This window comes from Bicyclus anynana, chromosome 6 (assembly GCF_947172395.1).
Source record: "Bicyclus anynana chromosome 6, ilBicAnyn1.1, whole genome shotgun sequence".
In the NCBI taxonomy this organism is placed as follows: domain Eukaryota; kingdom Metazoa; phylum Arthropoda; class Insecta; order Lepidoptera; family Nymphalidae; genus Bicyclus; species Bicyclus anynana.
This window is the reverse complement of record NC_069088.1, coordinates 6,006,089-6,034,037: the sequence shown is the minus strand read 5'-3', so window position 1 is coordinate 6,034,037 and position 27,949 is coordinate 6,006,089. Positions and strand designations below refer to the sequence as shown.

Genomic DNA, 27,949 nt, shown 5'->3' with positions numbered 1-27,949 from the left:
CTTTGTGAATGCTCTCAAGGTCATGTCATAAATATTATGATGACAAAATACATTGTCATAGAGTAATGTCCTGAAATATCTTCGTTCTCTTTTACACTTGTTACAGATGGTATACGTTTTCCTTCTTCGGTACAGTTACCCTGTTTGTTTATGAAAGTCTTCTAAATGAGAAAGCATAATACCCAGCATCTAATGAAAGCTAATGGCTGCCCGAACTCTAATCACGAAACAGCTGATGTGCGTCGTTTAGGGTTTTTAATTACAATCATTGTTTTGGTGAATAAATATAAAACTACCAATTAGATGATACGCCACTTGTGTCAATATATTGTGTGGATATCAGGGTTTGTGCCGTAAATATGCTAGATTGTTAATTGTGCTAATTTGATGGTGAATTTGGTAGTGTTGTACAACGTTGGCTATTTCAGATGTCACTGACGATCCAACAAATCATTTTGGATGCTAAAAGACTAGCCGGCCGCCTCAAGGAACGGGAGACTGAAGCCGATGCTTTGTTGACAGAAACCCAAACCGCGTATCGACAAATTTATACTATTAAACAGGTAAGTGGATCGCGATCACCGATACTTGTAACGATGGCAAACTTCCGTTGCTATTCTACACCTAATAATACGAACTTATTCAAATGCACTGGCTTTGCTGTCTGTAAACAAAGAATTCTTTATTACCCAAGATTTCATTCAAAAACTACTTCTATGATACCTAGAATCTGATAACCTACATAACAGATTGTTAACAGTGCCACATAAGAACAAGCCTATGGTGTAATTATTTTTATTTTATTAGGGGTAGGTAATTAATTATAGTAATTAATTTCTTTAGACACTACTCTAATACAAGGTAGTACAAAAGTGCCGAGTGTGTCCTTTGTAAAGTGACCTGAAAATAATTAGCACTTAATAATTTTAGTACAAGGAAGAGGTGGATACCCTTAATGAGGCATCTCGGGAGAGGCCAAGAGGTGAACTCATAGCAAGCATGGAGAGAGAATCTCGGTTGATGAGGGATGTCCAAAGAGAGAACGGTGAACTGAGAGCTGCTCTGGAAGACCACAGGAAAGCACTAGAGCTCATCATGTCTAAGTATCGACAGCACACAGAGAAGAGAATATGGGAATCACAGATCGATTTCACAGCAGCCATCAATGAAAAGCAGCAAGAAGTATGTTTTCATCTTAAGTTTTCCTACGTACATATTGCTTTTGTATATTAGCAAATGATTAATTACTTTCCTATATTCATGCAACAACCAAAACCTGCAATCTACACAAGGTTTTATGAAGTAACACAACACAAGTTATACTTGTAAACAATTAGTGGGTTGAAGTTTGCAATGCTATAATACAAATATATTTGGTTGTACATACATACAGTAAAAGCACACATTCTGTATTCCTGTGAATACAGAAACTGTGAAAATGGAAAATAGTATTTATATGGGAAGGCTGCAACTTTGTCCGCCCTTAAACCTCTTTAATCTGGCCCTCTAGCAAAATCTGTTCTTAGCGTATGTCTACTAACTGTAAACTATCTCCCTGCCAAATTTCATCTTTGTATGTCAAAGAGTATTTATATATTATGGTTATACCCCCCACCACCCATTCTTGGGTGACAAAATAAAAAATAAATATATAATTATGAAAAATAGCAATTGAAGTTTTTGACCATATTGATTAATTATTGTTTTCAGTTTTAGACAGTGGTTTAAAGGAATTAGTAATTTTTTCTTGCTTGAAATATTTTAAAAGCCTAATTCAGACAATATTCTGCAATGGCATTAAATCTTCACTTGACTAGGTCAATTTTACTATACCATTCATAATATTGGCAATATTTGCAAGTTAAAATTAAAATTTCCAGACTTCACATCATTTTCGGCAGTCAGATTTTTGTGAATAACGAAATATTTAGCCGTGAATGTAATCAGCAATTAGTGAAAATGTGTATAACAGAAACACAAATAAGGAGCTTTCACTGTTTTCTGTGTGTGTTTGTTTTGTAACAGTATAGTGTACTGACAAATGTTTGACACAGTGTGTTTGTGCATGATAAAGCATTACGGGCTAAGTGTCTGCAATAGCTAGATATACTCGTACTTCATTTTATGAAATTATAAATTTATTCGCAAGTATTGTTCTATTAAAAAACAAAGCATTCCTTAAGTTTACACACAAATATTTTTGTGCTATCACTACTACTACAGCAAAAGTTCTGAGAACCTCAATAGCTTAATGGTAAAGCAGTCAGACACATCACTGAGGGGTGGTGGTTCAATTCCCGCCTTTTGTAAATAAAAAAAATATAATGTGTTGTATGGTAAACAGCCGCGAAATACAGTTGTAAATACCTATAAGTGGTGAATTCCTGTAAACTGCCTGACTGACCTGACTTAAAGAATCATGTGTGCTATGAATCCTAAAGGAATTTCTATGGTTATTTTGTTGGTTATGGTTAAGGAAAGGCTATGGTCACTATTCTTTGTAACTAACAAACTGGTCTTGAAATTCTCACTATGAATTTAACTGAGGGCAAAGTATTTATTTGCATGACTTTTATGACAGATAATGAAAAACTAATAGTTTTGTTGTGAATAAATCTCTAACTGAAGTCCATTTCAGTGTACCATAAAGTAAATTTAAGGTTAATTTGTGTGAAATAAAAATTTGTATTGGTTTTAGTTGATTCGTCAACAAGCAGAGAGAATCAATGAGATGACAAGTATAATGTACAAAGCTGTTAATATGGACGAGAATGGTGAGTCGAGGAAAGAGGAAGAACTGTACCAAAGGCTTATTACTGAGAATAAGGTAATATATCAAAATTATTCTATACTATATTATTTGATATTTGTGGGGTCATAACTGGATATATCCTGCACGTATATAGAGTTAATTGTTAATATTTCCTCGATGTACAAGATTTTCAATTTAAATAATCATACAACATTAACCGGTCTGTCCACATTATTTGTTTCATTATATAAATAAATAGCCTTTTATTTCAAAACAACACTTAGTAACATAGGTTTTAGGTATAATCTTAAAGTATGTTGCGCTGTTCATAGTGTCTCCTGATATAGGCTTCTTCCAGCTGCTTCCACTGCACCCTGTCGGCAGCAACACTGGTCCAGCATGGCCCCAGGGTCCCCAGGGATGTTGTCTTCCCTCCTTCTCGTTGGACGGCCACAATGCACCATTATATAGTTATTTATTAATCTGACAGTGGTTGTTACTGAATCTAACACATGACAATGTTAGCCTGGTTAAACTCCAAATCCTCTATCGTAAGTAGGGAGCTGAGTATTGGGCTATTGTATTGCATTTATAATAAGGCTAGCGGACGCCTGGTACTTTGTCCATGTGAAATTCAGTTTTTCACAAATACTGCAGGAATCATTTTTCCAGGATTAAAAGTAGCCTGTTGCTGAATTACCTCTATATTCCAGCGAAAGTTACATCAGAATTGGTTCAGCCGTTCCAAAAATTACAGACAGACAGACAAAAAGTAAAAAAGGTTGTTTGTGTTTTGGTATTGTGTAAAAACCTATAACAACAAAACATAGAAACAAAACAAAACATAAAACAGTTATTTTGAAATCACTACATTAATTTACATTAATTTTATTGTAAATCAAATACATTGGTAACTCATACAGAGGCTGAGAGGTTGATAACTCATACATCTCCCTTGGACAAAAATAACTGTCATATTTTCAATTTATTTATAGTTATGTAAAGTTCAGAAGGTTATTGAACTGTTTATGAATAATAAATCGTTAACTATAAGCATGCAGCGACGGGAGATATGCATACATTAAATTATGGCATACTAGTGAATGCTGACTTTGTTCAAGTAGTTCTGTTTTTCGAAAATCCTGTATGTATTTTTTTTTTCATTCTTTACAAGTTAGCTCTTGACCACAATCTCACCTGATGGTAAGTGATCATGAAATCTAAGATTGTAATGGGCTAACTAGTTAGGAGGAGGATGAAAATCCACACCACCAGTTAGACCTGAACCAATTAAGAAAACCTCATTCGGCCCAGCCGGCCGTCAAAATGATTTTATTTAAATCTTTAACAAAGAATATTTGCAATTTTTTTTTCATCATTTTATTTATAGACGGACAATCTTGCAGTACTTCATTGATTAGTCGGAATGACCCCTCAGTGTGTAGTCTGGCTCATTTCTTTATTGTAAATGGCTGTTCTAGTTCAAAAGTCTGCCTTGAGACTTGTTTCCCAAAATTGTTTGTTTGCAAACTGCAGGGCCTCCGGGAGATGCTGAATCTATCCAGGCGGTACGGGTCTGATAGATCCTACCCGCCGCCGATGGAGGACAAGGACGTGCAAACGGACGGGCCCCCTCTGTCGGGGGCGTGACGGCCCGCGGCGACCCCCTGCCGCCTCTGAGCTGACCCCGCACGAGCACCGCACACGTGAACTGTTCCCCTGCTATCTGTGTATATGTGACTATTCATATCTGTAGGTGTGCGGATGTGTACCGACGATGGCCACAGCTCCGTTATATACAACACTCCAACCCGCAGACTACAGACTAAACAGTACAAACACGAGTACAGTTGGCGTCAAATAACTATATAAAAAAGAATCGGTTGTCTGTAAAGTCGGTTTACTGACGATAGTTGAACGTGACAACGCCATAAGAAAATACTGATGGAATGGTTGCATTTTTCAAAAGAAAATGTTTGTTTTCCTAAAAGACTGTAAATCTTCATAAACCAGAATATACTTTATATATTTTAAAAAAAGTTGGCAGCCCTACAGCGAGGGAATGACGCATGACGTCTTTTTTTGTCGAGTGTGCAGCCGGCTCCATCGAATTATAAGACGTTGTCACGTGAAAAATCGTTACCAAAAGACCAGTACCAGTCTTTTTTACCAGTACCTACTTAAAATTGACTTTAGCGCTCGCTCTATTTTCCGAATATTAGAATTGCTTTCTATTTTAAATTGTAATTATAAATACTGGGTACTACTGGGACCTATTTGAACCAACTTCAGAGCAGTTTTTGATACAAACTGCGTTATCTCTTCTAAACTCACTGTCAAGTGATTTTGTATTTCACAAACCATAATTATGGACTATCATAATATAAATTGTCATTAGAAGCAGAATTTACGCGTGTGTTGCCTATATTGTCATGTCGTTTACCTTTTTTTGTGTGTGTAGTTATCACACATGTGTAGTCTGTAGAGCATACACATCAGATCTATATTATTTAAGCCACAAAATACCAGTAAGTAAAGCGATTGTTTGACCCAAAGACAACTGGGTTCATTAAAAAAAAATCATACTTCTTGTTTGGCTGAAACATAGACTCTATTTAAAAAAAACACGTTTTTAACATAATCAGTTAAATGCAGGTCTGGTGGTAGTCATTGGGTCCTTTTATGCTAACATCTAAAACCCAATAATTTAACTGTTAATAAGTTTGTAGTTTGCGGGACCCTTTACAGCGATTCACCAATTTTGGATTCTAGGTCTTTTGACAGTGCGTATCTTTCGTATGTCTTGTATAAAAGGTGTAACAAAATAATAATGAATACTTATTAAGGTAATCTATTGCAATTTGCAGTACATTCTCTTCATTGGTAATTTGTATTGGATATTAATAAAAAAAAAACATTTAGGTAAATCTACACACAAATGCATAACTATAGAATATGATAATAATATGTAATATGGATGAACTGAAAAGCTTCTATGAAGCTTAACGGCAAAGGCTTAAGCGCAGAGAATTGTTTAAAACTTTGAAACTTACAAAATGTAATTTTTATTGAATATACTTAATTTTTCAATTAAAATAAATGTAGTTGATATTACTTAAGCTTCTTTTATATATATTAAATGATAATAATTAATTTGTTTCATAAACTTTTCTATATCGATTTTTTGTAATAATAATCAATTAAAACTGAATAAACTGCAACCTTAGGCGTGTTTGTAGAACTGATATTGAGTAAAATCTTTATGTTTATTACTCTGTGGCCACAAAGAAAGGCCAAAATAATTTAATTAAATTATTTCTCTAACTTGTCACTCTTAGTATTTTGGCATTAAGGACAGACAGACATAAAGGCGATTACAAATGAGGTTATAAATACGTGTGAACCACATATATAATAATAATTAACACAACAAAAGCAAATAGCGAGTACTTTTGAAATTAATTTTTGAGAATTGTTATATAATGTGAAATGAATTTTATAATATTTGTCTAACAACATCCAAGCTTGGATGTAAATATTTTTAATCGATTTCATAAATTAAATATAATTCATTCCCACAGATTAAAGAATGATAGGCAGATATAACGCTCGAAATACGACGATATCGTAGCCGTTCCAAATACCAAATTCAAAAACGAATACATTTTCAACATTATTCAAGAAAAATGGCGTCTTATGTTTTTAATTGTTGTTAATTTTAAATTTTGGAATAAAAATTATGCAAAAAGTTTGTATAAGCGGATTTCAAAGAGACGCGTGACGTTTGGGGGTTTTTGAGTTTCACCGGCTTCACCACGCTGCTTGCACTCATTCTGGATCATCATTATTCTGTGTTAATTTCAAAGCCTTGATGTCAAATGATGCTTATTCGGTATGTTTTATAATGATTTAAAGATTATTGTAATAATTTATGAATTCTATTTAGGTTAATTTATATCAAAAATGAAATCTAATTCCAGTATCATTGTAATAAGTACATTTTTAATTATGGATTTTATAAATTTTTTTGCACGCACAATGGCTTGTTGGCGTCAATATGAAATGGCTTAAGGTTGTATCTACTATGTAACTTTTTTATGATACTAATTTACAAATGAGTTGGGATGGTATCTCTATAAACATTTTTTTGTAATTGCTAAAGTAAATCTTAATTTTTTGATTAAAATGTGTACGAAAGAATTATGTTAATCTAATTTTAAAGTCGTTGTGAATAGACAGAAATCATGTGACGTCACTATTTGGTGACATTTTTATTGAGTCACGAAAGTATGTAAGAACTGTCTAACTTGGACGAAACAAAACTAAATCAAATTTAAATTTTAGCATCAGAGTATTTGACTTTCATAAGTTAAAGCGTTTTGTCATTTTCTTGTGGAGTTGAAGCGGATCTTGTTTAAACGTTCGAATAGAATAAAAGCTACGTTCTAAAGCGGTTATCACACGAGGCTCGTCTCGATGGCAAGAGCGGATTTTGGTCGCGCTCCATTGACTGCTGGGATGACTTCCAATCATTTTGGTCATAATCGTTATAAAAAGTGACTTAGGCGAAACTATACGGAGGCTTGTTCGAACAGTCATGACAAAGTCAAAACCATACGGACGCTCGTTCGAACAGTCAGATAGCAGTGTATTTTAGGCTTCAATAGATTACTTGAATAGACAAGCCAATGCGACGTAAGATCCTCTTTATAGCCTGCTTTAGTGTACATTTACACGAGCGGCAACTGCTACTGACGACGGCAGTCGGCGACGTCTCGACGGCAGTCGCCGACTGCAGTCAACGGTAGTCAACGGCAGTCGTCGTTAGCAGTTGCCGCTCGTGTAAATGAAACCTTAGTAGCGCGTCGCCTCGTGTGTTTAGAGCTTTAAGTGATGCCAGATCTGTTTTGGTAAAATATGCGCCAAATTTATCCGCTCTGAAGTTGCAACACGCCGATCTATATGCAGTGGCACTTTTCAATGTTTTCATACTTTTACGATCGCGTAACCGTAAATGCGAATTTCCAAGGAATTGAAACGGCGCCATATATTGGTACAACTGTTTCAATTCCTTACAAATTCGCGTTTACGTTTACGCGATAGTCACAGTATGAAAACATTGAAAAGTTCCACTAGGCACTCAGAGCTGTATAATGGTCCTGCTGGGACATGTTTTTGTTAATCTATTGGGACATGTTTTTAAAAATTAATTTGGCGAGATTTATTTCCTAGCTTTAGTTCTCCGAGTCACTTTAAATTGTAATACAAAAAAATACTCGTGTATTTAAATAGTCGCAACAATTGCGCCAAACGTTTCCTCATCTAACAATAAATTCGTAGGTTTAAATAATAAGCGATATTTTTTCATGCGAAAAAATGCTTTGGATGTTAGTAACGTAACGATAGTTAACCGTAGACTTTTGGTAGAGAATTCGTAATTTTTCAATCATGCTTAGAGCATGCAGCAATACTCTACGGACTGGTACATAATGTAGATATTTATATACCTAGTCTTATTGAATAATGTGACGTTGTAATTACACGAGTTAAGAAAATTGACCGTCCTTCAAGCTTTGGCGTTGTCTGTGGTATGTATAATATTGTCAAGTTTTACTGTTGCGCTGCTTTGGATCGTCTTGAGAATAGGTATATATTAACGAAGCATTACAGTCTTCAGTCAGTGGCGTGCACTACTTAGATGCAAAAATGCACTGCCTACCCTGAGGAGTCATTACGAACCTGCATTGGAGAAGGAATTTTCTATTTTATACAAATTGTACGTGTAGTGCATACCCTAATTGAATACCCTGTGCACGCCACTGGCCCTCATTGTAAGATTCGAAGGCTCGCAATCAAGGAAAAAAATTATCTTGACTTCAAATTATATACATATTGTATATGTATACCTAAGTTATTCCAAAAATTCAAGGGCTCTTATTGAGGTAACAGTCAACATTTGTACCTCTATTTGTAAAGGACTCTAACATTAACTTAACAGCATATTCGCTTAGCTTGTCTTTAAGGGTTCATTTACACGAGCGGCAACCCTACCGACGATCACAGTCGACTGCAGTCTGTGACGTCTCGGCGGCAGGCGACGGCGTCGCTGACTGCAGTCTGCGGCAGCCAACGGCAGTCGACTGCAGTCGTCGGTAGCAGCTGCCGCTTGTGTAAAAGAACACTAAGATGTCTTAAAGTTTAGACAACGAATTTTGAGTCAACAAAAATACCAATAAGCGCGAATCTCAAAATGGACTAATGGGATATTTTCTGATAAGATTTTTCTACCTAGTTTCTCGACGGTTGGTCGGTTTTAAAATATGTACTTACCTACCAACGTGAAACTTCTTTTTGGTAAGGTCGCTATGTTCAAAGAAGGCATCATAAGATAGTGCTGCCAAGTAATTGCCAACTATTTTCACGTTATATTGAAAGCTATCTCTGTATATTATGGATTTGTGTGATACGAACGTTAGCTAACTTGATGATTGAATCAATAAGTATTAAAAGTAAACCAATTCTTTTCGCAAAATGAGTTATTTTATAAGGCGGATGTTGTTTTGTATCTTGGAATTTCGTTATTTTTGTACCTATTATGTCATATAAAGATTAAAAACATTTTGTTTCTACCAAAAAACATTGTAATGACACTAAGGCGTCAATTCGGTTGTACCCAAATGTTATATTTGATAGTGCTAAAGTAGTGCCATCTATTATTCAAGTTTAATTTTATTTGAGTACACCTGAATAGGCACAATCGCTTAACCGTAATTTTAATTTCCATAATTATAGTTAGTTATTAATTATTATTAATCTATTTTTGTCTTTCTCTATAGATACACAGATTTTAGTTTACCGTGTAAACTTAAGCACAAATTAAGCAAGTAGAGCAACCGTGTATGTAAATTTTGACACCGTTCACGTAAGACCTGTCAAAATTGACGTCACAAATTGTAGTTATGAGATCTCGATTATGTAAATGAGTGTCTGGGATCATATGTTGTTATCCCCACTGAGTTAAATCATATAAATCGTTTATGATCCAATACTGAAGCTTATAATGTCATCTTAAATGTTAAGTTAACATGAAACGTAGGGTCTGCTTAATTTTTAAGATGTTTTTCAGTATTCGGTGGTTAGTAATAATATTTACCTACCTGGTTTATTAATAACGCAAAATTGATAAATAATATTGTTGCTATATTGAAAGGTTTTACAATTTATTGTTATTATTTAGCCAGAATGTTGAACAATTGTTAAATTAAAACAAACAGCATCAAAACACTTTGGATGTAACCACCACCTTACGCCATTAATGCTGAGTACCACAATAATGACAACTGTTTGACGTGATAAATAATGTAAAAGTATTTACCTCAATCTATGCTAAGCGAGGTCTAAAATAAACACTAAAATTAGTTTAGTATTACTAAAATGTAGGTAAAATATGATGTGTATGTATGGTTTGATAGAATGTACTACATACACTTTATCAGCTCTGTCGACCTGTCATTTCTATATCGTAGGCGTTCGTCAAACTCTCGCGCAACGCGATTACGCGACATCCGCATCGTTCAGTGTGTCCGCGAATATGAGTTTAATATTCGAACGCGTAAAAGTAAACTTGAATTTATATGTATTTCAAACAGCGCCATCTACTCACGGTTCGTGTTTTTTCTTACTATAACTAGATGGCGCTACTTTACTTTAAAAGTTAGGAACGCGGCGCGATTGTCCCGTTGCCTCAGCATCAACATGGTGTCGAGATTATTCGCGATCGATGAATAAGTATGATGTAGAAATGCTAGTGTTGAATGAGCTGTAATAATAATAATTAATTAGTGTAACAAGTTTTTAAAATAAACATTCAAAATTTATATAAATACTTATTAGTAAAAATATTGTTTTTAAGATGTATAACTGCCGCGGTCAAACCTTGGTTAATTGTTATACAAAAATAATAACAAAGCAAATAGAAAATTTAGATAACGTTAATACTCATTTATATGTCCAATGAATTAAAATAGAATTAACTAGACAACCTTTTACACCATATGATCCAATGCTGGATATTGGATTACTTAAACAAAATTACCAAGTACCACTTTAGATATGTTGAGATGATAGAAGATACATAAATAATTAGTTTTCTGCTGTAGAACAAAAAGTAGTGCTAAAGTTAAATAATGTATCTTTAAAATTGACAAATATACAATATAAAATAATACACACGTTGAGTTTTTATTTAGATTACTGGTTTATGCCCTCTAGCACATCATTTTATGAAAAGAAACCATATTTTTTATTATAATTCTACTGTCTTACCAGTAAGGATATTCTAAAAATATGGACTGTACAAGCTGTGCTTTTAAAGACTACACTGGATGACGGTCTCTGAGTAAAGTGCATTGCAGTATCTACTTTACTCACTACATTACTATAATATTCTAATAGAGTAGTAGTGTGTCTATCAGTTTGCGCAGTTGCAAATGAGTAGTACAACAGAATTCAAAATTGTGATAATTGTTGATAATGATATGCAATATCTAAATTAGAGCTGAACCATTCTATTAGGTCAAGACAAAATCATATATCTAGCTCAGATTTAAATAACTAGACTCCTCATACTTTACCACCATGGTTAGCAATCTAATAAGTAAAAGGTAATGGATTAAAATAATTAAATTAGTAAAAAAAGATCCATAACGATTTTCAGGATGTATTTTTTAGTCAATTTATTAAAAAATTACACTGTTACTGTTTTTAACTATAAATAAATGTAAACAAAAACATGTTTTTCATCTTTTTTAAGATAAGGGGTTCAAGGTCTTTCTTAAAGTGGTGCATAGGAGAATTATAATATAGTCTCAAGTCTACAATATTAGAAATTTTGTATAGTATGAGGAATTGATATCCAAACTTGTACACCAGTGGCATGAGGCCATAGATATTTCAAATACGAAAAAATAGAATGATCTAAAATGAATGGACTAAAATGAAAGTCAGATATAAATAAATTGTATATTCTGTCTTATCAAATAACACACATTCACAAGTTCACCTACACAATTTTAATGTGTTTCTCTGTAAATCATACCCTTGTTTGAGTATACTCTACTGGAAACTTGAACGAGTGTTGGCCAAGGGCTGGGATGTTAGGAAGTAAACCTGCGTTGGGGATGATGTTCCATGACAGACTAAGTGTGACATTGTTGTGACCTCTGAAATAAAGAAATAAAATAATGTTTTAGTGCCTGCAAAATAGTATTAGATCCATATTCAGTTCACTTGTGAGCACAAATCTCTTCTCAGAATGAGGAGATCTTAGTCCACCACTCTGGTCAAATGCAGATTGGCAAACTTCACACATGTAGAGAATTAAGTAAATTCTCAGATATGCAGGTTTCCTTACAATGTTTTTCCTTCACCTTTTGAGTCATGTGATATTTAGGTAATTTCTTAAAATGCATATAACAATCCAATGAAAAGTTGGGAGGTGCATGCCCCAGACTGGATTTGAACATACAGTCTCTGAGTCGAAGGCAGAGGTTATATCCACGGGGCTATCACTGCTCTTGTGAGATTACCGTTGGGCACAATCTTTTTGTTTGATATGATATTTAACTTATGCATTCATTTGAGCATGAGCAGAGATGTTGTAGGTATGTAGAGATAATTTGCAATCTTCAGCTCCTTAAACATGTTAAATATGGCATTCAGTAAAGAATTTGTTATCTTTTCAATCATCAAGTTGCTGTTATAGTCAGCAGTATTCACTGAAATAATTCTACTGAGGTCTTTCTAATAAAAAAGAATAACTAAACAAAAAACAGTGGCATAGTGTGAGTTTTTTTTGCTATACAGGGCCAAATAGAAAATTGCACATTTTCCAAATTTTCAATATGACAATTGTAGAGCTTTCTGTTCTCAAATCTCTATGCCAATGACAAAAAGAGAATAAATGATGTTGACCTTAAAGTAATAAGAATAAGATATTTCTAGATCTGTTAAAAATAATACTCACTTTAAACCGTTTCCATCATCCCAGAAATAATATTTGGTGTTCATATTCTTAAAATCTAGCAAAGCGTTCTCGCCTCTTAATATTATTTTGTCCCACAGCACAACTTGATTCAATTCATTGTTTGGTGTAACATACTCGGCAGTGAGGTATAAGAACAACTGTTTCACGTTCCAGTTGAATAGATTTGACAAATCTGTCTTGAGATCAAACGTTAAGTAACCAAGATCATTTCTTTCCCTAGATGCACCATAATCTGGCACATTCTTGCTGTAAACAGTATATTTAACTTAAAAATCGTAGTACATATAAATGTAAACAAGTAAAGAATATAAAAAAAAAAACAATTCCATAATATGTATGTACATTATAAAAAATACACCATATCAAAAATGAGCCATTCTTTCACTTATTTGCTAAAAGCACAAATTCGCACGGATTTTTTTCTGCACATTAACATTACAACAGAGCATCAGAAATATATAAATATAAACACATTGTTTTTTTAAAGGTTACATTAAATTGTGGTCCACGAGAAGAATGAAATGTTTTTCTACTTACACTACAACTTTCACTGTATTCATTTGAGCCGTAGTTCTGTAATCTACAGTTAATGTGGAAAGAAAGCATAGAAACGTTAGACATGCTAGAACACTGAGAGTGTACGTTAGTATCGCATTTACTCTAGTTAAGACAGAATACATGTTGGCGATTAATATATTATTCTGTTCTGGTGGACGAAATTCCACCGTAATGGAATTAATATTTTAAATTTTGGAATACAGTAAATTACTTTCTGTTACGAAGCTGACGTTGACATTATTTGACATTTGCAAATGAAATTGACATTCAAAGACACGTCATGCAACCGCAACAGAGTTTGTACACGCAGGAGCCTACGATTAATTAATGAATTGTAAGCTTTAAAACAATAGCAGTAAAGTCCAAAGTAGAAGAATTTTATTTTACTAGCGTTCCGATGTACGTTATTTTTATGTACATCAAAACGGTTTAAAATTAAAAAATCTCGAAGGAATTTTTATAAAGTAAAATAATCTTTTGACCAAACGACCATATTTATATTTTATTCTGGGAACAAATTACGCGGATGAAACCTTGGGGCGTCTGTTACTAAAGAAAACAACACAATTTGATACAATGATTATTTTATTTTATCATTTTAAAATGTTATTAAACCACATCAAAGAATTGTTGCTTATGAACAAGAAAACAGTAGACATGATCAATGTTACGAATATTATAGAAAGTGGCGTCGCCGAATTACACGGCCTAACGCCCGGCATGCTTCGGCAGAAACACACTCTCGTCAAAGAGCTTCCGTGGGTCTCTTCGTAGCATCCATTGGTTATAGCAGTGTTATTGGAATCCACAGCTCTTGTGCACATGTAAGTCGAATTCATCACTGGAAAATTTGAGTAGGTATTGTAAAATGAAATAGATTTTTTAAGTGCTGGATAATGTCTGGAACAGCTAGACCGATTTTGAAAGGAGTTTCAGTGGCAGGTGAAACCGTGGGGCATACATAGCTGGTACATATACTAGCGGATCCGCTCTAGCTTCGCTTTAACTTATGTGCACTTGCATCTCTACACGTGGCAACTTCACCCCATTAGTTAGTACAGTTACGCAAGCAACCAATAAGCTATCGACGACAAACAGAAAGTTTAGCCGTAAAATAAGATACTGGTGTCACGGTGTTTGTGGTCAGACTTTGAAACGGCTCAACCGATTAAATGACTTTTTCGTGTAGGTATTTGGTAGTCAGAGTAAGGCATACCTATAATAACCATTTTACTATTTTTTGCCTATATAAGCCGATCTTCAACTAATTGACCTGAATGTAGGTAGGTATACGTGTTTATTGAATAACAATGCAATTTGTGACGTCATTCTAAATCGAATATGGCGGACAAGTTGTTACTTACCGCGTCCGTCAAAAAAAACCGTATATTGTGCACATACGTCAGTGTCGGCTAACACACAGGTCGCTTCATCTGCGTAATGCGTCCATATGTAGTCGATGCTGGGCCATGTACCGTCCTCTGAATAATATAATAGAATAATGTGAGTGAGTCTTGCAATGTCTTTTTTAATACGACCGATATTCGCTCTCCCTTCCAATTAATCGTAGATATTATTTTAGGATGGTTTTAAGAATAAGGACTAAGATAAAACAAAAGTCTAACGGATAAAAAGTCGAACGCAATTACCTCTCAGTATTAAGTATATTAGGCGGAGCTATAATCGCTTTTCAATACGTCTCCTTACAGTTTATTCCGACCAATTGGAGAGGAAAGGGAGTCATATTTATGATATAACACATTCTTTAAAAAAACGTTTTATTTTATTACTATTAGCAACTATTACTGCCATTATAATGACTGGACTGACAGCCATAGGTGAGACTACCCTCTGACTAGAATAACGGATTCCAAACCCCGTCTTCAAAGGGCGTTCTTCAGATTGAGATATCTCTGTATAGATACTGTAGGTACTATTCTATTCAGAGACATCTCAAATTGAGTAGGCAGGTTCTCACATTAGTATCTACCTAGTGGTAGTGAGCTCGTGAGCATTACGGTTTAACAACTTTAACGCTCTTGTACAGGGGGGCAGTTGCCCCGTACCTCGTTACACCCATGTCATCGTTCCAATTCCAGTAAGATAGATATGCAACGATTATAGCAATTGGATGGACGTGGTTACCTTACCCCTACGGTCATGTATGTTGAAATAATTTACCGGATGCAACAAGTGGCTGTCGACATGGTATCCCATTAGCCAATTTCGTGACGTCACGGCATGTCGCGTTCATGAATATGCTCTCGTTGTTGTATTGAGGCCCAAGCCATGAGAAGTGGTAACAGCGGCTCTCATTTCGGTTCCTTGCTTCTATTATGATTCCACCTATAATATAGATATGTTGGAAGACTATAGTATGTATTATATTTTTATACCATGTCAATGTTAGTGCAGACCGCGAAGGATGGTAAGTGATGATGATACGAGTAAGTAGGTATAGGTTGTAGAAATTGTGACAAGTGTAATAGCTACTTAGCTTCAATTTAACAGTCTAAATTTATTGTTAAATCTACCAATCCGCATTGGGCCAGCGTGGTGGACTATTGGCCTAACCCCTCTCATTCTGAGAGGAGACTCGAGTTCAGCAGTGAGCCGAATGTGTTGATAAATGAAATTATAAAAATTACAATCGAAACACCTGTCTTCAAGTGCAGGAGAAAAATTTGTTTTTAATCAATTGTTTATTAATGTTTACATTTAGGTAGGAAAATCTACGACTACATAATAGATCTCTGAAAAAAATTGAAATTGTTCATAAGTGTTGACCGATTTACCAACTGTATCTAGACCTCGTATATCATAAATGAATACTTTTACTTACACAATGGTATTACTAATGCTATTGTTAATAGCAAATCCTTGTGCATGATTGTAAAAACTTTACAAACTCACTTTTTTAATTATATGCACTTTGTTTATATTTTGAAGGCACTGAATCAAAAACATGTTCGTAGATTTAATTCATTATATTGTCTTTGCTCAATATATCTACATAATTATCATAGAATTACGTTTAAATTCATATGCTTATCGTCATTGTTCATTGGCAGTATAATTCGAGGGCTGATTGCAATGATTTGATTGTCCTGATAAAGTTTTATCATCGTAGTGACGACATTCTGTAGTAATTAATCATCGAGAGAACAAAATTGACCCATGTATCACTAAAAGGAACATTAATTTGAAGTGTAAAGTAAAATAAGAATAAATAAAACAATGACATGAAAATGCATTTTTTTGACTTAATAACTAAATTCTAGTAGTCTAGTCGCCCACGAAAAGCTGTTACAGTTTACAGCAGTTTACTACTGGACGCCCGGGACTATGGGATGAAATAGGAACCGTGGATTGTTCCGGGCTAAATGGAACCTCTGGGCCCTGCTCAAAGGTCGCATAGCCCATGGTACCACTATGGTACTACTAATAGCCCAAGTACTGCTCAGAGTTCCCATTTGTCTACTAAAATTGGTTCAGCGGTTCACCTAAAACGAAAAATATACATTCCAAGCTTTAAATACGAGTACCTATAGTGTTTTTCAGATACCATGTCTCTGAATGTGACAATTCATTTCACTCTTGAAAGTTTGCCGCAATTCACGGTAATAGTACGTATTATGAACGTCATAAGGCAACTGTCACCGTACTATGCTATCTGAAACACACTTCAATTTGGTTTGCTGCTGTTACAGCGGAGCCTTCATCTATGGCAACAAAACACATTAACAGGTTTAATAAAAATTTAATGTCACAAATTATGACGATTTTACAACAAATGAACTGAAAATCTACCCAATTATATACAATTATATTTGTAGAATACCAATTATTAACTCAGAAATCTTAATAGGTATGTACAGTGTCTATTTAGATTCCTCAGTTAATTTGGTAGTCAAAAAGCTGTCTTGTTAAGAACTGTTTACACCATCAATCAAGAACAATAAAAAAGGAAGATGTAGGCAGCTCTTTTAGACCAAAGAGGCAACGAAAATTTTGCTTGTTTTAATACAATTCCACTTTTACTAACCATTGGTAGCATTGAACATACAACGTCACGCTAAATTGTTAAAAATTGTTCTTTACCCCTACTGGTGAAAAAGTGACGGATTATCTAGGTTTCCATAGAACATTCATATTATAACAACACAAGGAACCACATCTGTACATAACATTGTAAGAGTATTTTATACAATATATTCTTATATATACCCACAGAGTAACCAGAGTGAGCCTTTACAAGCAACGTATTGAAGCCGGCGAAAGCCATTAAAAAAAAACAAACGTTACGCGTTTCCTTGACATCTACAAAATAAGAAAAAGTTAGTATATAACTTTTTCTTATTTTGTATTTCAAAACTTAACACTATTAACAATTACGTAAAATAATATAATAATCAATAATTAATTACCAATAAAAACATACTTCATCTTTTTTTTTTAGTTGTTGACAGTTTTTAAAATATTTAAAAACATAAGACGCCATTTTTCTTGAATAATATTAAAAATCACTGATGCGACGGTTCGTGTCATACTAACTCCAGAATGTATTACTTTTTGATTTTTGTATTTGGAGCGGCTATGACACCGCGCGCCGTGTTCCTTATGCTCCATCTGTATATTATTGAATAATCTGTACATATACCAATAACATTGTTTTGTTTATCTGTACATTTATTCAAATAGGTATGTATTATTCAAATCAGATATTGTGATTTTTACCAGGTAAACAAATCTAAGCTAGGATTAACCTAATTATAGACTTTGTTTTATTGAGATCAAGCAGAAAATGTGATCAAGAAAAATTACCGTAACCTTTAATTCCAAAAAGCGGAATAGTCAGAAATTTTGTAAGAAATTCTACAAAATATAGAAAAAATACACTTATAGAAAAGAAATGAAAATCTCAAGCAAAATTATGTACAGCTGTAAAAATGATTATTATTGCCACATTTGAAAGAAAGGCAAATCTTTTTTTTGTTTAACTCAATCATAATTCATACCGTAAAATCGCACCTATTACCATTAAATTAATGTATACTTAATAATATAATATTTACATCCTCTCTTAATAACAAATATTACATTATGATAAATTTAGACAGGCAGTCTAGAATCCTATAGACTAAATAAAATATGTATCACCTGGTGAAAAGAATACATTTTCTTTGTTTCTCACTTAAATTGTTGAATATGTAAAACAGACTGTAAATTTTGTGTAAAAGCTATTTTTATATTATAAGGACGCACAATCATGTAGAAAATTTCACTTAAAAACTGGCCAATTTTGCTTTGACAGTTTTAGAATTATTGGAAAAGAAAATTATACCTAAAGGCCTTTAAATATAGTCCAATATTCAATAAAATACCAAATTCAACTTTAAGGATTGAGTTTAAGATTGAATTTGCAAATGTGACTACTTGAATTGAGTGCCAAGAAGTTGTGCTTGGCACTCATTGAGTGGAGACGTTTTTTGGTCGCTGATTGTGCATCTACTTTATAATAGGAGATCGATGGTCAAAGCCTACCCAGGCTTGATTATTGTCAAATATAAAATACATAAGAATTTATGAAACCATGGTAATAGGTTAGTTGACTCATACCAAAATTAATATAAACAATATTAATTTCGTGTAGTACATGGAATAAGGGCCCGAAATATTTCGATATTCGATATCAATTAATAAAAGTTAAAGATTTCAAATCTGTCACTTATTTTTTCAAATTTTCCAAAGTCAACAACGCTATCGTCCATTTTGTGACGTCACACACACTTGATGTACTAAACGTCAAACTAATTGTTTTTTTTTGTCAAATGCTCTGTTTGGGGATTTGATAAAGTGTCATCATACAGTTCAAATAAACCGTCATGGCCGACAGGCGTTTGGGCTCGTATTGTCAAAATCATATTTAAAATGTAAAATTTTTTGTGTAATCACGTCTCAAAAAAATATGATTTTATTTTTTCAATCTAGTAGAACAATAATGAACTATTTAAGAAAATTAAAAAACAGTGTCAACTAGCCTATTATTCTAATTGTAAATTTCTATAATTCATTTCTGAAATTTTTATTTTAATGATTATTATCGTAAACCTATATTTACATAAATATAACTAAGATAAAATGTCTAGATGAATAAAGGAAAAGTGATATAATTTAAAAATCCATTTATGCTACTTTAAGTAACTGAGGTACAGCAAGAGAGAATGTGCAGTGTCCTTTTCTTGTTCCATTAGGAAGAGCATGTCTCGTAGATTGATGCGTTTGAGACGCGTGCGCAGAGCTAGCTGACTTCGGCCAGTCAGTCCTGAAGGGCCCTGTGAGCTTGAAGGGATCGAGTTGTCACCGGAACCACCCGGGCCGTCGATACGAGGTTTCTTACGTGGACCGATCGCTTGCAGGGCCGTCAAGTTAGCCTCCCGTTGCCTCAACTCCTCCAGCTCGACTCTCTGCATCTCTTTAGCTTTTGCCTTGAGTTTAGCCTGCTCTGGGTCTTCATTTTTCGATCTAGATTTAGCAGCCCTGAGTAACATCTCCCGCTCGGAATCTTCACGCCGTTTTTTGTCTACCCTATCTAGTTCTTCCAAGAATTTCAGTTGACCCTTCACATCCTGTGAGACTTCATACCGGGGGTCGGTTTTAATCTGAGAGTCGATTCTATGTTGAGCGATAACAGCTAACTTTTCTATCAAGCTTTTCAGCCGTTCCTGAACAGCGTGGTTGATGAGAGCGGCCACGTCTGCGGATGGATCCTCGAGACCATTTTTAGCAGTGATTGTCTTCAATCGAGCTTGCATCAAACCCGACGGCACTAAGTACTCATCTTTACACGATCTGATTTGCGTGCCAATCATTTCTGTTGAGCCTAAAATTCTTTGTGATTCTTCAGCTAAATTGACGCCACCCATGGCTGCTACGTCATTTATATCATCATCCCCAGCCATTTTATCATCCACAAACGGTTGAGGAGTAAATTGGGCAGCTGCTTTTTTCTCCTTTTCCTTTAGAAGTGATTTTCCAGTAGTTAGAACAGTGGAAAGACCAGCTGACGACACTGCTGATGGTCGCGCAAAATTTGATTTGCTGTTTACCGTCATCGTTTTCCCGGCCTTTGACACATTGATTTTTGTATGTACAGGAATGTTTTGTAGTACAGCTATAGTATTTCCTGCTGCCGTTAGTGGTTTTTGCATCTGTATAGTGCTTGTGGCCGCAACTGGCTGTGCTACTACAGGTGCTGGCATAGTGTTGAAAGCAACTTGTGGCGATGGTGGATTTATACCTTCGATTACTAATTCCTTGGTGACCAATGATTGTCGAAGCAGAGGTAAACTTTTCTTCAAGAAACCAATGAGACAAGGTTGCGGACTGGCATTTAGGAGTCGCTCCAGCCTGTCACAGAATGCTTCCGGTTCCACCTGAGCGTCTATTAACTCTTGAATGAGATTGCGAACATTACGCTCGACCGACTTTGGTTCTTTACTCGACAAATCTAAAAGGTTTGCAAGGAAGTTTCTACATTTTTCTTTTGTATTGTCAAGTGGTTTCTGAGTAGTGACAGCAGGTTGTTGGGTGACAGTTGTAGCCATAGAAACTGTGGGTGTAGCAGCAACTGGCGTAGCGATCTGTCCAGTTTGTATCTGTCCAGCTAAAGGGCCGGGTGCAGCGACACTGGTTGATACTGTAGGGACGCCGGAGTGAGCTGGTATGGTGGAAAGCCGCAGTGTCTGAGGCTGTTGTGAAGCAAGTGTACCGCCGGTGGGCGCTGGCCCAACTCTTAACAACTGATATTGACCATTTTCAGTTTTTAGTAACAAGTGACCTTGTTGACCTTGTGGGAGACTTTGTAGTGTTTGAAGTGTAATACCAGGTGCAGTTGCCCTGGTACCGACTACTTGTGGAGTTCCAATCACAACTCGAGGGGACACAGTGGCCACAGACTTTTGAGCAGCAACTGATGGAGCTCCTGGCCTCATATTAAGGATTTGTACATTTGGTAAGATAGCTTGCTGTCCCGTTCCGAGGTTCTGTGTAGTGACAACCACATTCTGCCCGCCTGGCTTGTTGATAGTCATCACATTAGGAATGGTGCCTGCCATGCTGGAGTTTACTGTCACTGGCACCATATTAGATGGCTGCATGCTCTTTTTACCTGGTGGAAAATGAAATTCTGTGTTACTAAAGTAGTTATAAAAGACCATCATCATCATGATCTACACCTCATCAATCCACCCTAAGTATTAATTATTATAACCAGTCTAGTAATAATATATTTATTTATACATTGTATATAATACATATTGAAATTAAGCCAAACCATTACAACACAAGCCACAGTTGGCTTTACTGTGCACTGGTTATTATAATGATACACTATTAAAAATTAGTATTTATCAGTTGTTTGAGACAGACAAGTCTTTTTTTGCTGTTAAAATGGAAAAATGGGAATTTTGAGTGTTGATAAAATTATTTAAAAAAAAAAAATTACAGTAACGAAAAAATCTCTTGAGTATTATGATTAATTTTTTCATTGTTTCCCCATTGTAAATGCTAAGCTGGTGCAAATACACTACAGAATGCTTGGGAAATGCTTAAATACTAGTACTACTACTAGTTCAAGAGAGCATTGTGTTGTGGACTTATGAAATGTTTCTTCATAAAAGTGAGTAGAGTGGAGCAAAAAATATCAATCTTGTTTTCTATATGTAAGTCCAGTCCAGAGTAAAAAAAAGCAATTGTCTTTTTCAGAATCCATTTTGCAACTAGCTTCTGAATAAAGAGAGTTGACGAGGGCTGCTGCAAATCAATGACGCTGACTATCTGCAGTTAGCAACCGCTGTTGCCTTAGCCATTGGCAACATGCCACTCGTGTAAGAGGGGCCTTGTTCAGTGTAACATCAATGCAACTGCGGCTCTCACACAGTTGTTGTGGTTCTCAACAGAGAGGTCCTGGGTTTGATTTCCAGTATGAGTCAGAGGTTTAGGTAGAATAAGACTTGTAGCTCTTCTATCTTAGATTACATTGTCACTTAATATCAGGTGAGATCGCATTGATCGTTGAAGGAGAAAAATACATTCTCATTTTAAGTTCACCAACCTATATTTGAGCAGGGAAGTGGGTTAAACCTTGAAAAACTACATCTCCTTTTACAATAATGGAGACCGGTGCTCCCTAGTGGTTTATTAAAATAGACTGATTAACATTTAGAACATTAAGAATATTTGTTTTTGTGTATATACAATAGCAAAATCATCTTATTTATTTTGTATTTCGACAATTGGTTGTCATTGTTTGAGAGAACAACACGAGCAGAGAACGGGGAGTGTTGATTGATCGTCAAGGAATTCCTTTCAATTCACTGATTTAGTTCAATAGCAGTTAATTCAGAAATAATTATAGAAAAGTATAGTAAGTGCCAGACTTAGAGGACACTGACATTGCATAATGGAGCTACTCGTATTATAATGTACTGGGATCTTTGTAAAAGACTTTGTACTGTACTTTGTACTTTATCAAAGCAGGCTCAATATTTAATTCCACAAGTTATAGTCCAAGAGCTGGTAAGAATTTTTGGGTAGGTATTTGAGGCAAGCTGAAAACTTTTCCTGTACCTCTCCTATTATATCCCAATACGAAACTGCAGACCTGGCTGGTGAGTAGCGGGGCTAAATCAACCCCCAAATTTTTAAAAATATTTTTTTTTTTTTATCCAAAAATATACTTGAGGCAATTTGCAATTTTTATATGTTGTAGTTTAATATTTATAGAATATAAAAAAAAATAAGCCAGACGATTCAGTCGGGGTTTTAACATTGCCAGGCGCGTTCAAAAATATTTTGCAAAAAAATATAAAAAATGTATTTGAGGCAACTTGAAATTTTAATAGAGTATTATTTATAACTAAAAAATAAGACTCTCAAAAAGACAGATCATTTCGGTGGGACTTTTTACCTGCCAGGTGATCTTATAAAGTAATGATTACAAAAATATAAAATTACAAAATCAGATTTATTGAAATAGAAAAATTATATACTAATAATACAGCTGCAGAATTATTATGAGTATACAAATATCAATGTAATTAATTCCCTGTCATATCAGAAAGAAATTGTCATTCTTCTTCTGTAGATGCTCCTTCATCAGAGCTATCAGAATCAACTTCAGATTCATCTGTGTCTAATTCGGATACACCTGCATTATCTGCGAAAAGTAATATATATGGATTGATTAAATAAATCATAGTAATTAAAATACAGCAGTTAAAAAAAAAAACTATGTATACGCACCTGTAGTATCATTTCCAATATTATTTTGTTTATTGTTTTCATGAACAATAGCGTCGAATACTGATTGCGGCATACAATCTCCGTCGAACCAGTGGAAATGTAGCGTATCCTCATGAAGTGTCCATCCGTTTCTATTCGGTGTCAAACTGCTGGGGAATCGCAAATATGCATTTCTCCAAATACTCGTTATATATTGCGTTCTTAAAAGATGTTGTTGTAATTCATAAAATACACATTACAATGTAGACATTTTTAAATAATTTAACTTATAAATCGTGTAGCACAAATATTAGAATACGACTGAGAATAACAACTCCGAAATTCCAACTAAAAATCACATGGTAGTATGGCTGTAGTAAGTCACGTGACCTCGCCAGAGCCAATAGTAACGCAGCTAGCAAGAACGCAGACAGCTGCCGATAAACGCTCTATCTCACTCTACAGTTTGTCTATAGCGCTTCGCACTCGCACCCATACAAAATTTGTTAGATCACCTGGCAGGTAAAAAGTCCCACCGAAATGATCTGTCTTTTTGAGAGTCTTATTTTTTAGTTATAAATAATACTCTATTAAAATTTCAAGTTGCCTCAAATACATTTTTTATATTTTTTTGCAAAATATTTTTGAACGCGCCTGGCAATGTTAAAACCCCGACTGAATCTTCTGGCTTATTTTTTTTATATTCTATAAATATTAAACTACAACATATAAAAATTGCAAATTGCCTCAAGTATATTTTTGGATAAAAAAAAAAATATTTTAAAAAATTTGGGGGTTGATTTAGCCCCGCTACTCACCAGCCAGGTCTGCAGTTTCGTATTGGGATATAATAGGAGAGGTACAGGACAAGTTTTCAGCTTGCCTCAAATACCTACCCAAAAATTCTTGCCAGCTCTCCTACTATTAGCCCTATTCAACCCTAGGTTCTGCACCTGATTAGACTTTATTGATAGATATGTATGAAAAACATTATAAAATCCCAGCAGAGGATGTTGCTATTTTGTGATCTAGATATTTTCCTTTTTTCCAAATTAACATATACTACTTGTAAAGCTTATCGTGTTGTAGGAGACTAACATTCTGAAGGATCACTGTATAAAAGTGAATAAATATTGTGACCTAACAAATGTACTAACTAAAAATGGCTGTGTAGTTAGTTTGTATGTTGTAAAAGTTAGCGCTAGAGGATTACCAACAAAATCTCTCTATAACTTGCTCAAGGACCTTAGCCTCACTAGAACTGCAGCAGCTTCATTATTAGAACAAGGGTATCCAAAGCTGCCCTAGCCTCCTGCCTACGCCTATGTTACGCCTCATTTAGCTACAGTTCCTACTACTTAACACTTCAACCAGATTGGAGTAATGTTATATTGCAGCAGAAATAAGATTGGCAGTAGTAATATTCTGAACTAAATAAACTTTTTATACCAATGATGCAATACATTTATTTTAAAAGTTGTTTATTGGAATTTTCATCTATTGGTGGATTGATGCAGGTTTACATGAACATTATTTCGCCTAACAATAGATTCATCATAATAACAGGCCCCCAAACGTCGCACATTCTTTTAGCTGGAACTGTTAATTTATTATACTACAGCGGCCTAATTGAGTTGAAGGTGGTCTTACAACGATCAGTAACTGAAAATGAACATCACCTAATCATCAAAACTTCTTGCCTCCCTTGAACATCAGCGTTGCTTGGGTCAGAGGAAATGTCACTTGAAAGTCTTTCTACTAAGCGTATAGGGTTTAGCACACTTCACTCTTACTTAATTGTATTAAATACATACATATTTGACTTGATTTTTAATAAGTTCACAAATAAATTAAATAAAAAGGTGTTTCAACTATCGAACAATTGCCACAGCATGACAGCACGCCACAGATGACAGATCAGAATCATGGATGTCAATTATAAATTTTTTTCTGTACCACAGACTAGCAAACACGTTATTTTTTTTAATAAACTAGCTTTAAGGCTCTGAGCCCGTACCTTTTCGAGCTTCATACAGATTGAAAAATCAAGTAGATAACCGTAAGAACAGCTGTGAACATATTTTTTTATCTAGAAAACGTCGTGTGCAAAATTATTGATTATAGAATTCCAATTCAGAGAGATTTTTGATTTTCATCAAGTCGCTCGAAAATATGTTACTTCGTTTTCCGGAATTAAGGCCTAGTTCAGACTGCATTAGAATTTTAGTCGAGTACGAATGATTTTTGGGCGGTAAATCCAAAATTTGTTCGTACGCGACTATTTGAGTTCTACTGTTCGAGTTTCCAGACATTCGGTTATTCTTCCCCACATTCACCCCCATAACTTTTAAACGGCTCTACCGATTTTCATCAAACATGCCTAAGAACACTCGCCCATAAGTCCTTTCATACTATCAAAATTTAAATCGTTTCATTCGTTCGGGAGCTATGTTGCCACAGACAGACAAACAGACACGTCAAATCACGTCACTATCACTGAATAATGTAATGACCATTTAAAAATTTATAAACTTTTATTCAAAAATAATGCAACAATCCGAACAATTTCTCAGATTGCAATTTAAGATTGTTTACACCGATCTATGGATATGTCAAATTGACATTTTCATACAGAGGCCATCTCTAATCTGCGATCCGTCCTCCCAATGATAGATTGATTTTTAAGATTGCAAACTCTATACGAGGATAGGTTATTGGCATGCTTTATATAAGAAATGGATTGATATATCAATCTCAGATGGGAAAAAACGGATTAGGGTTGATTATTAATTTCGGCCGTAAGTCCTCCCAAACAATTTGACCGATTTTAATGATTTTTTTAAAGCATATTCAGTAAGTATTTTACGGCATTTTCTTTTTATTTTAGGGACAAAAGTGCTATGTTCTGCTTCATGGTTCTATCTATCAATGTATCAAAATTCACCTTACTTGATTAATTCAGCGGCTTAGCCGTGAAAGGTAATAGAACAGACATACCTACTCGTAAACTTACTTTCGTATTTATCGAAATAAGTATAATTAGTGTGTATATTCTACTAAGCTTTAGAGAATCTCAAAGGTCACAACGTGAGGTAGATACCTATTGTTAGGTTTCCGTAGAATTATATGTCTACAAATTAACTGTTATATCTACTTTCAATTTTAAAAGTGTTCTCATTGATTCTTATTTAATAAAAAGAGAGTTAATTGATGTCGACCAATCAGTACGCTCGAGTAATCGCAGACGTTGAACAATCACGGCCGACCAACTGGGGGTTACGTCCACACTGGCCTGAACCTTACACTATAAAAAAAAAAATCTAATCGGCGGATACAAAATCAAAAATTTAGAATCCCCTTTTTGAGATTTCGTACATACCTACCTATCTATCTACTTAACTGCATTGTTAGTCTAGAGGTTACTCTATGTTGTTTCGGATTATTATTATATCATCTGAACAATCCGTTTGATTGTGTTCGTAAATATCCTTAATCCACATAACACACTCGACAGTTCCTGGGTAGGTAGACATTAATCATCAATTTGGGGGTAGTTATGAAAAAGCTACCTTGCCGGTCGAAAGCGACCGGCCATTAATTGATTCAGTCCCATAAGATCGAGACAGGCGGAGCCTTATTTATTTATTTATTATTTATTAAGTGTCTTAAGCCATTGTTAAGGTGTCTGACAAGAAAGATATCTCCTGGCGGCAAGGTGGGTCTGCTGCATCGACCTGCCTGCTGACATGCCTTCGTTTCGGTGGTGATAACCTGCCCTAGATAAGGGAAACTATTGAATTCTCTAACCAGTTAGCCAGTTTCATAAAGTTCACAAAGTTCCATTATAGTGGGAAAGCCTTTAAACCCACGTGTCAACTATATTATATGATCAAGATGAAGATTTTAGTCGTCCACCTGCTTGAACAACTGAAATGACGTAAGGCCAGGCAACAACCGCGCCAGGGTAACTGCGCCGACAGGCCGTAAGTTTGTCCGGAGGTGAGGCGTTTCCGTACTGTGGCCGAGTGTTGCTACGTCATCAAGATATAGGATGATTATAATTTAACCTCTATCACTGCAACTGGAACTGGATTTGTTATTACATTCGTACAGTTAACGCGTGGTCGACTGTCTTTCAATTCAAGCTTCTGTAACCTGCACCTAAAAACACGTTTAAGGCCAGAGCCATTTTCTAGGCATGGATATGCCAACTTCATGACATCATTGTTTTCTAGCTATGATTTTAGTCAAATGCAAACTAATATTAAAGTTTTTTGCCGAGTGTTGCTACGTCATCATGATATAGGATG

General features: G+C 34.9%; 3 protein-coding genes across 4 annotated transcripts; 1 reads left to right on the top strand and 2 right to left on the bottom strand.

The window, feature by feature from the left end:
* Positions 1–184: 184 nt before the first annotated feature.
* Positions 185–10,981, top strand: LOC112046017 (FGFR1 oncogene partner 2 homolog). Of its 2 annotated transcripts, none has more exons than XM_024082461.2 (5): positions 185–344; positions 429–563; positions 931–1,182; positions 2,699–2,827; positions 4,289–10,981. In XM_024082461.2, the coding sequence occupies exons 2-5, from the start codon at positions 429–431 to the stop codon at positions 4,400–4,402; spliced, it is 630 nt and encodes a 209-aa protein (XP_023938229.1). In that variant the 5' UTR covers positions 185–344; the 3' UTR covers positions 4,403–10,981. The 2 variants fall into 2 exon arrangements, with proteins under 2 accessions (XP_023938229.1, XP_023938230.1); XM_024082462.2 differs by having other exon boundaries at positions 185–353.
* A 780-nt stretch (positions 10,982–11,761) lies between these two features.
* On the bottom strand, positions 11,762–13,612 carry LOC112046016 (signal peptidase complex subunit 3). Its single transcript, XM_024082460.2, has 3 exons — positions 13,335–13,612; positions 12,777–13,043; positions 11,762–11,973 (listed from the first exon to the last, which is right to left on the bottom strand). Exons 1-3 carry the CDS (start codon positions 13,475–13,477, stop codon positions 11,844–11,846), a joined length of 540 nt encoding a protein of 179 aa, XP_023938228.2. The 5' UTR covers positions 13,478–13,612; the 3' UTR covers positions 11,762–11,843.
* A 3,487-nt stretch (positions 13,613–17,099) lies between these two features.
* LOC112046000 (transcription initiation factor TFIID subunit 4) lies at positions 17,100–25,564 on the bottom strand. Its single transcript, XM_024082441.2, has 2 exons — positions 25,319–25,564; positions 17,100–21,525 (listed from the first exon to the last, which is right to left on the bottom strand). The coding sequence occupies exon 2, from the start codon at positions 21,512–21,514 to the stop codon at positions 19,547–19,549; it is 1,968 nt and encodes a 655-aa protein (XP_023938209.1). The 5' UTR covers positions 21,515–21,525; positions 25,319–25,564; the 3' UTR covers positions 17,100–19,546.
* Positions 25,565–27,949: the final 2,385 nt, after the last annotated feature.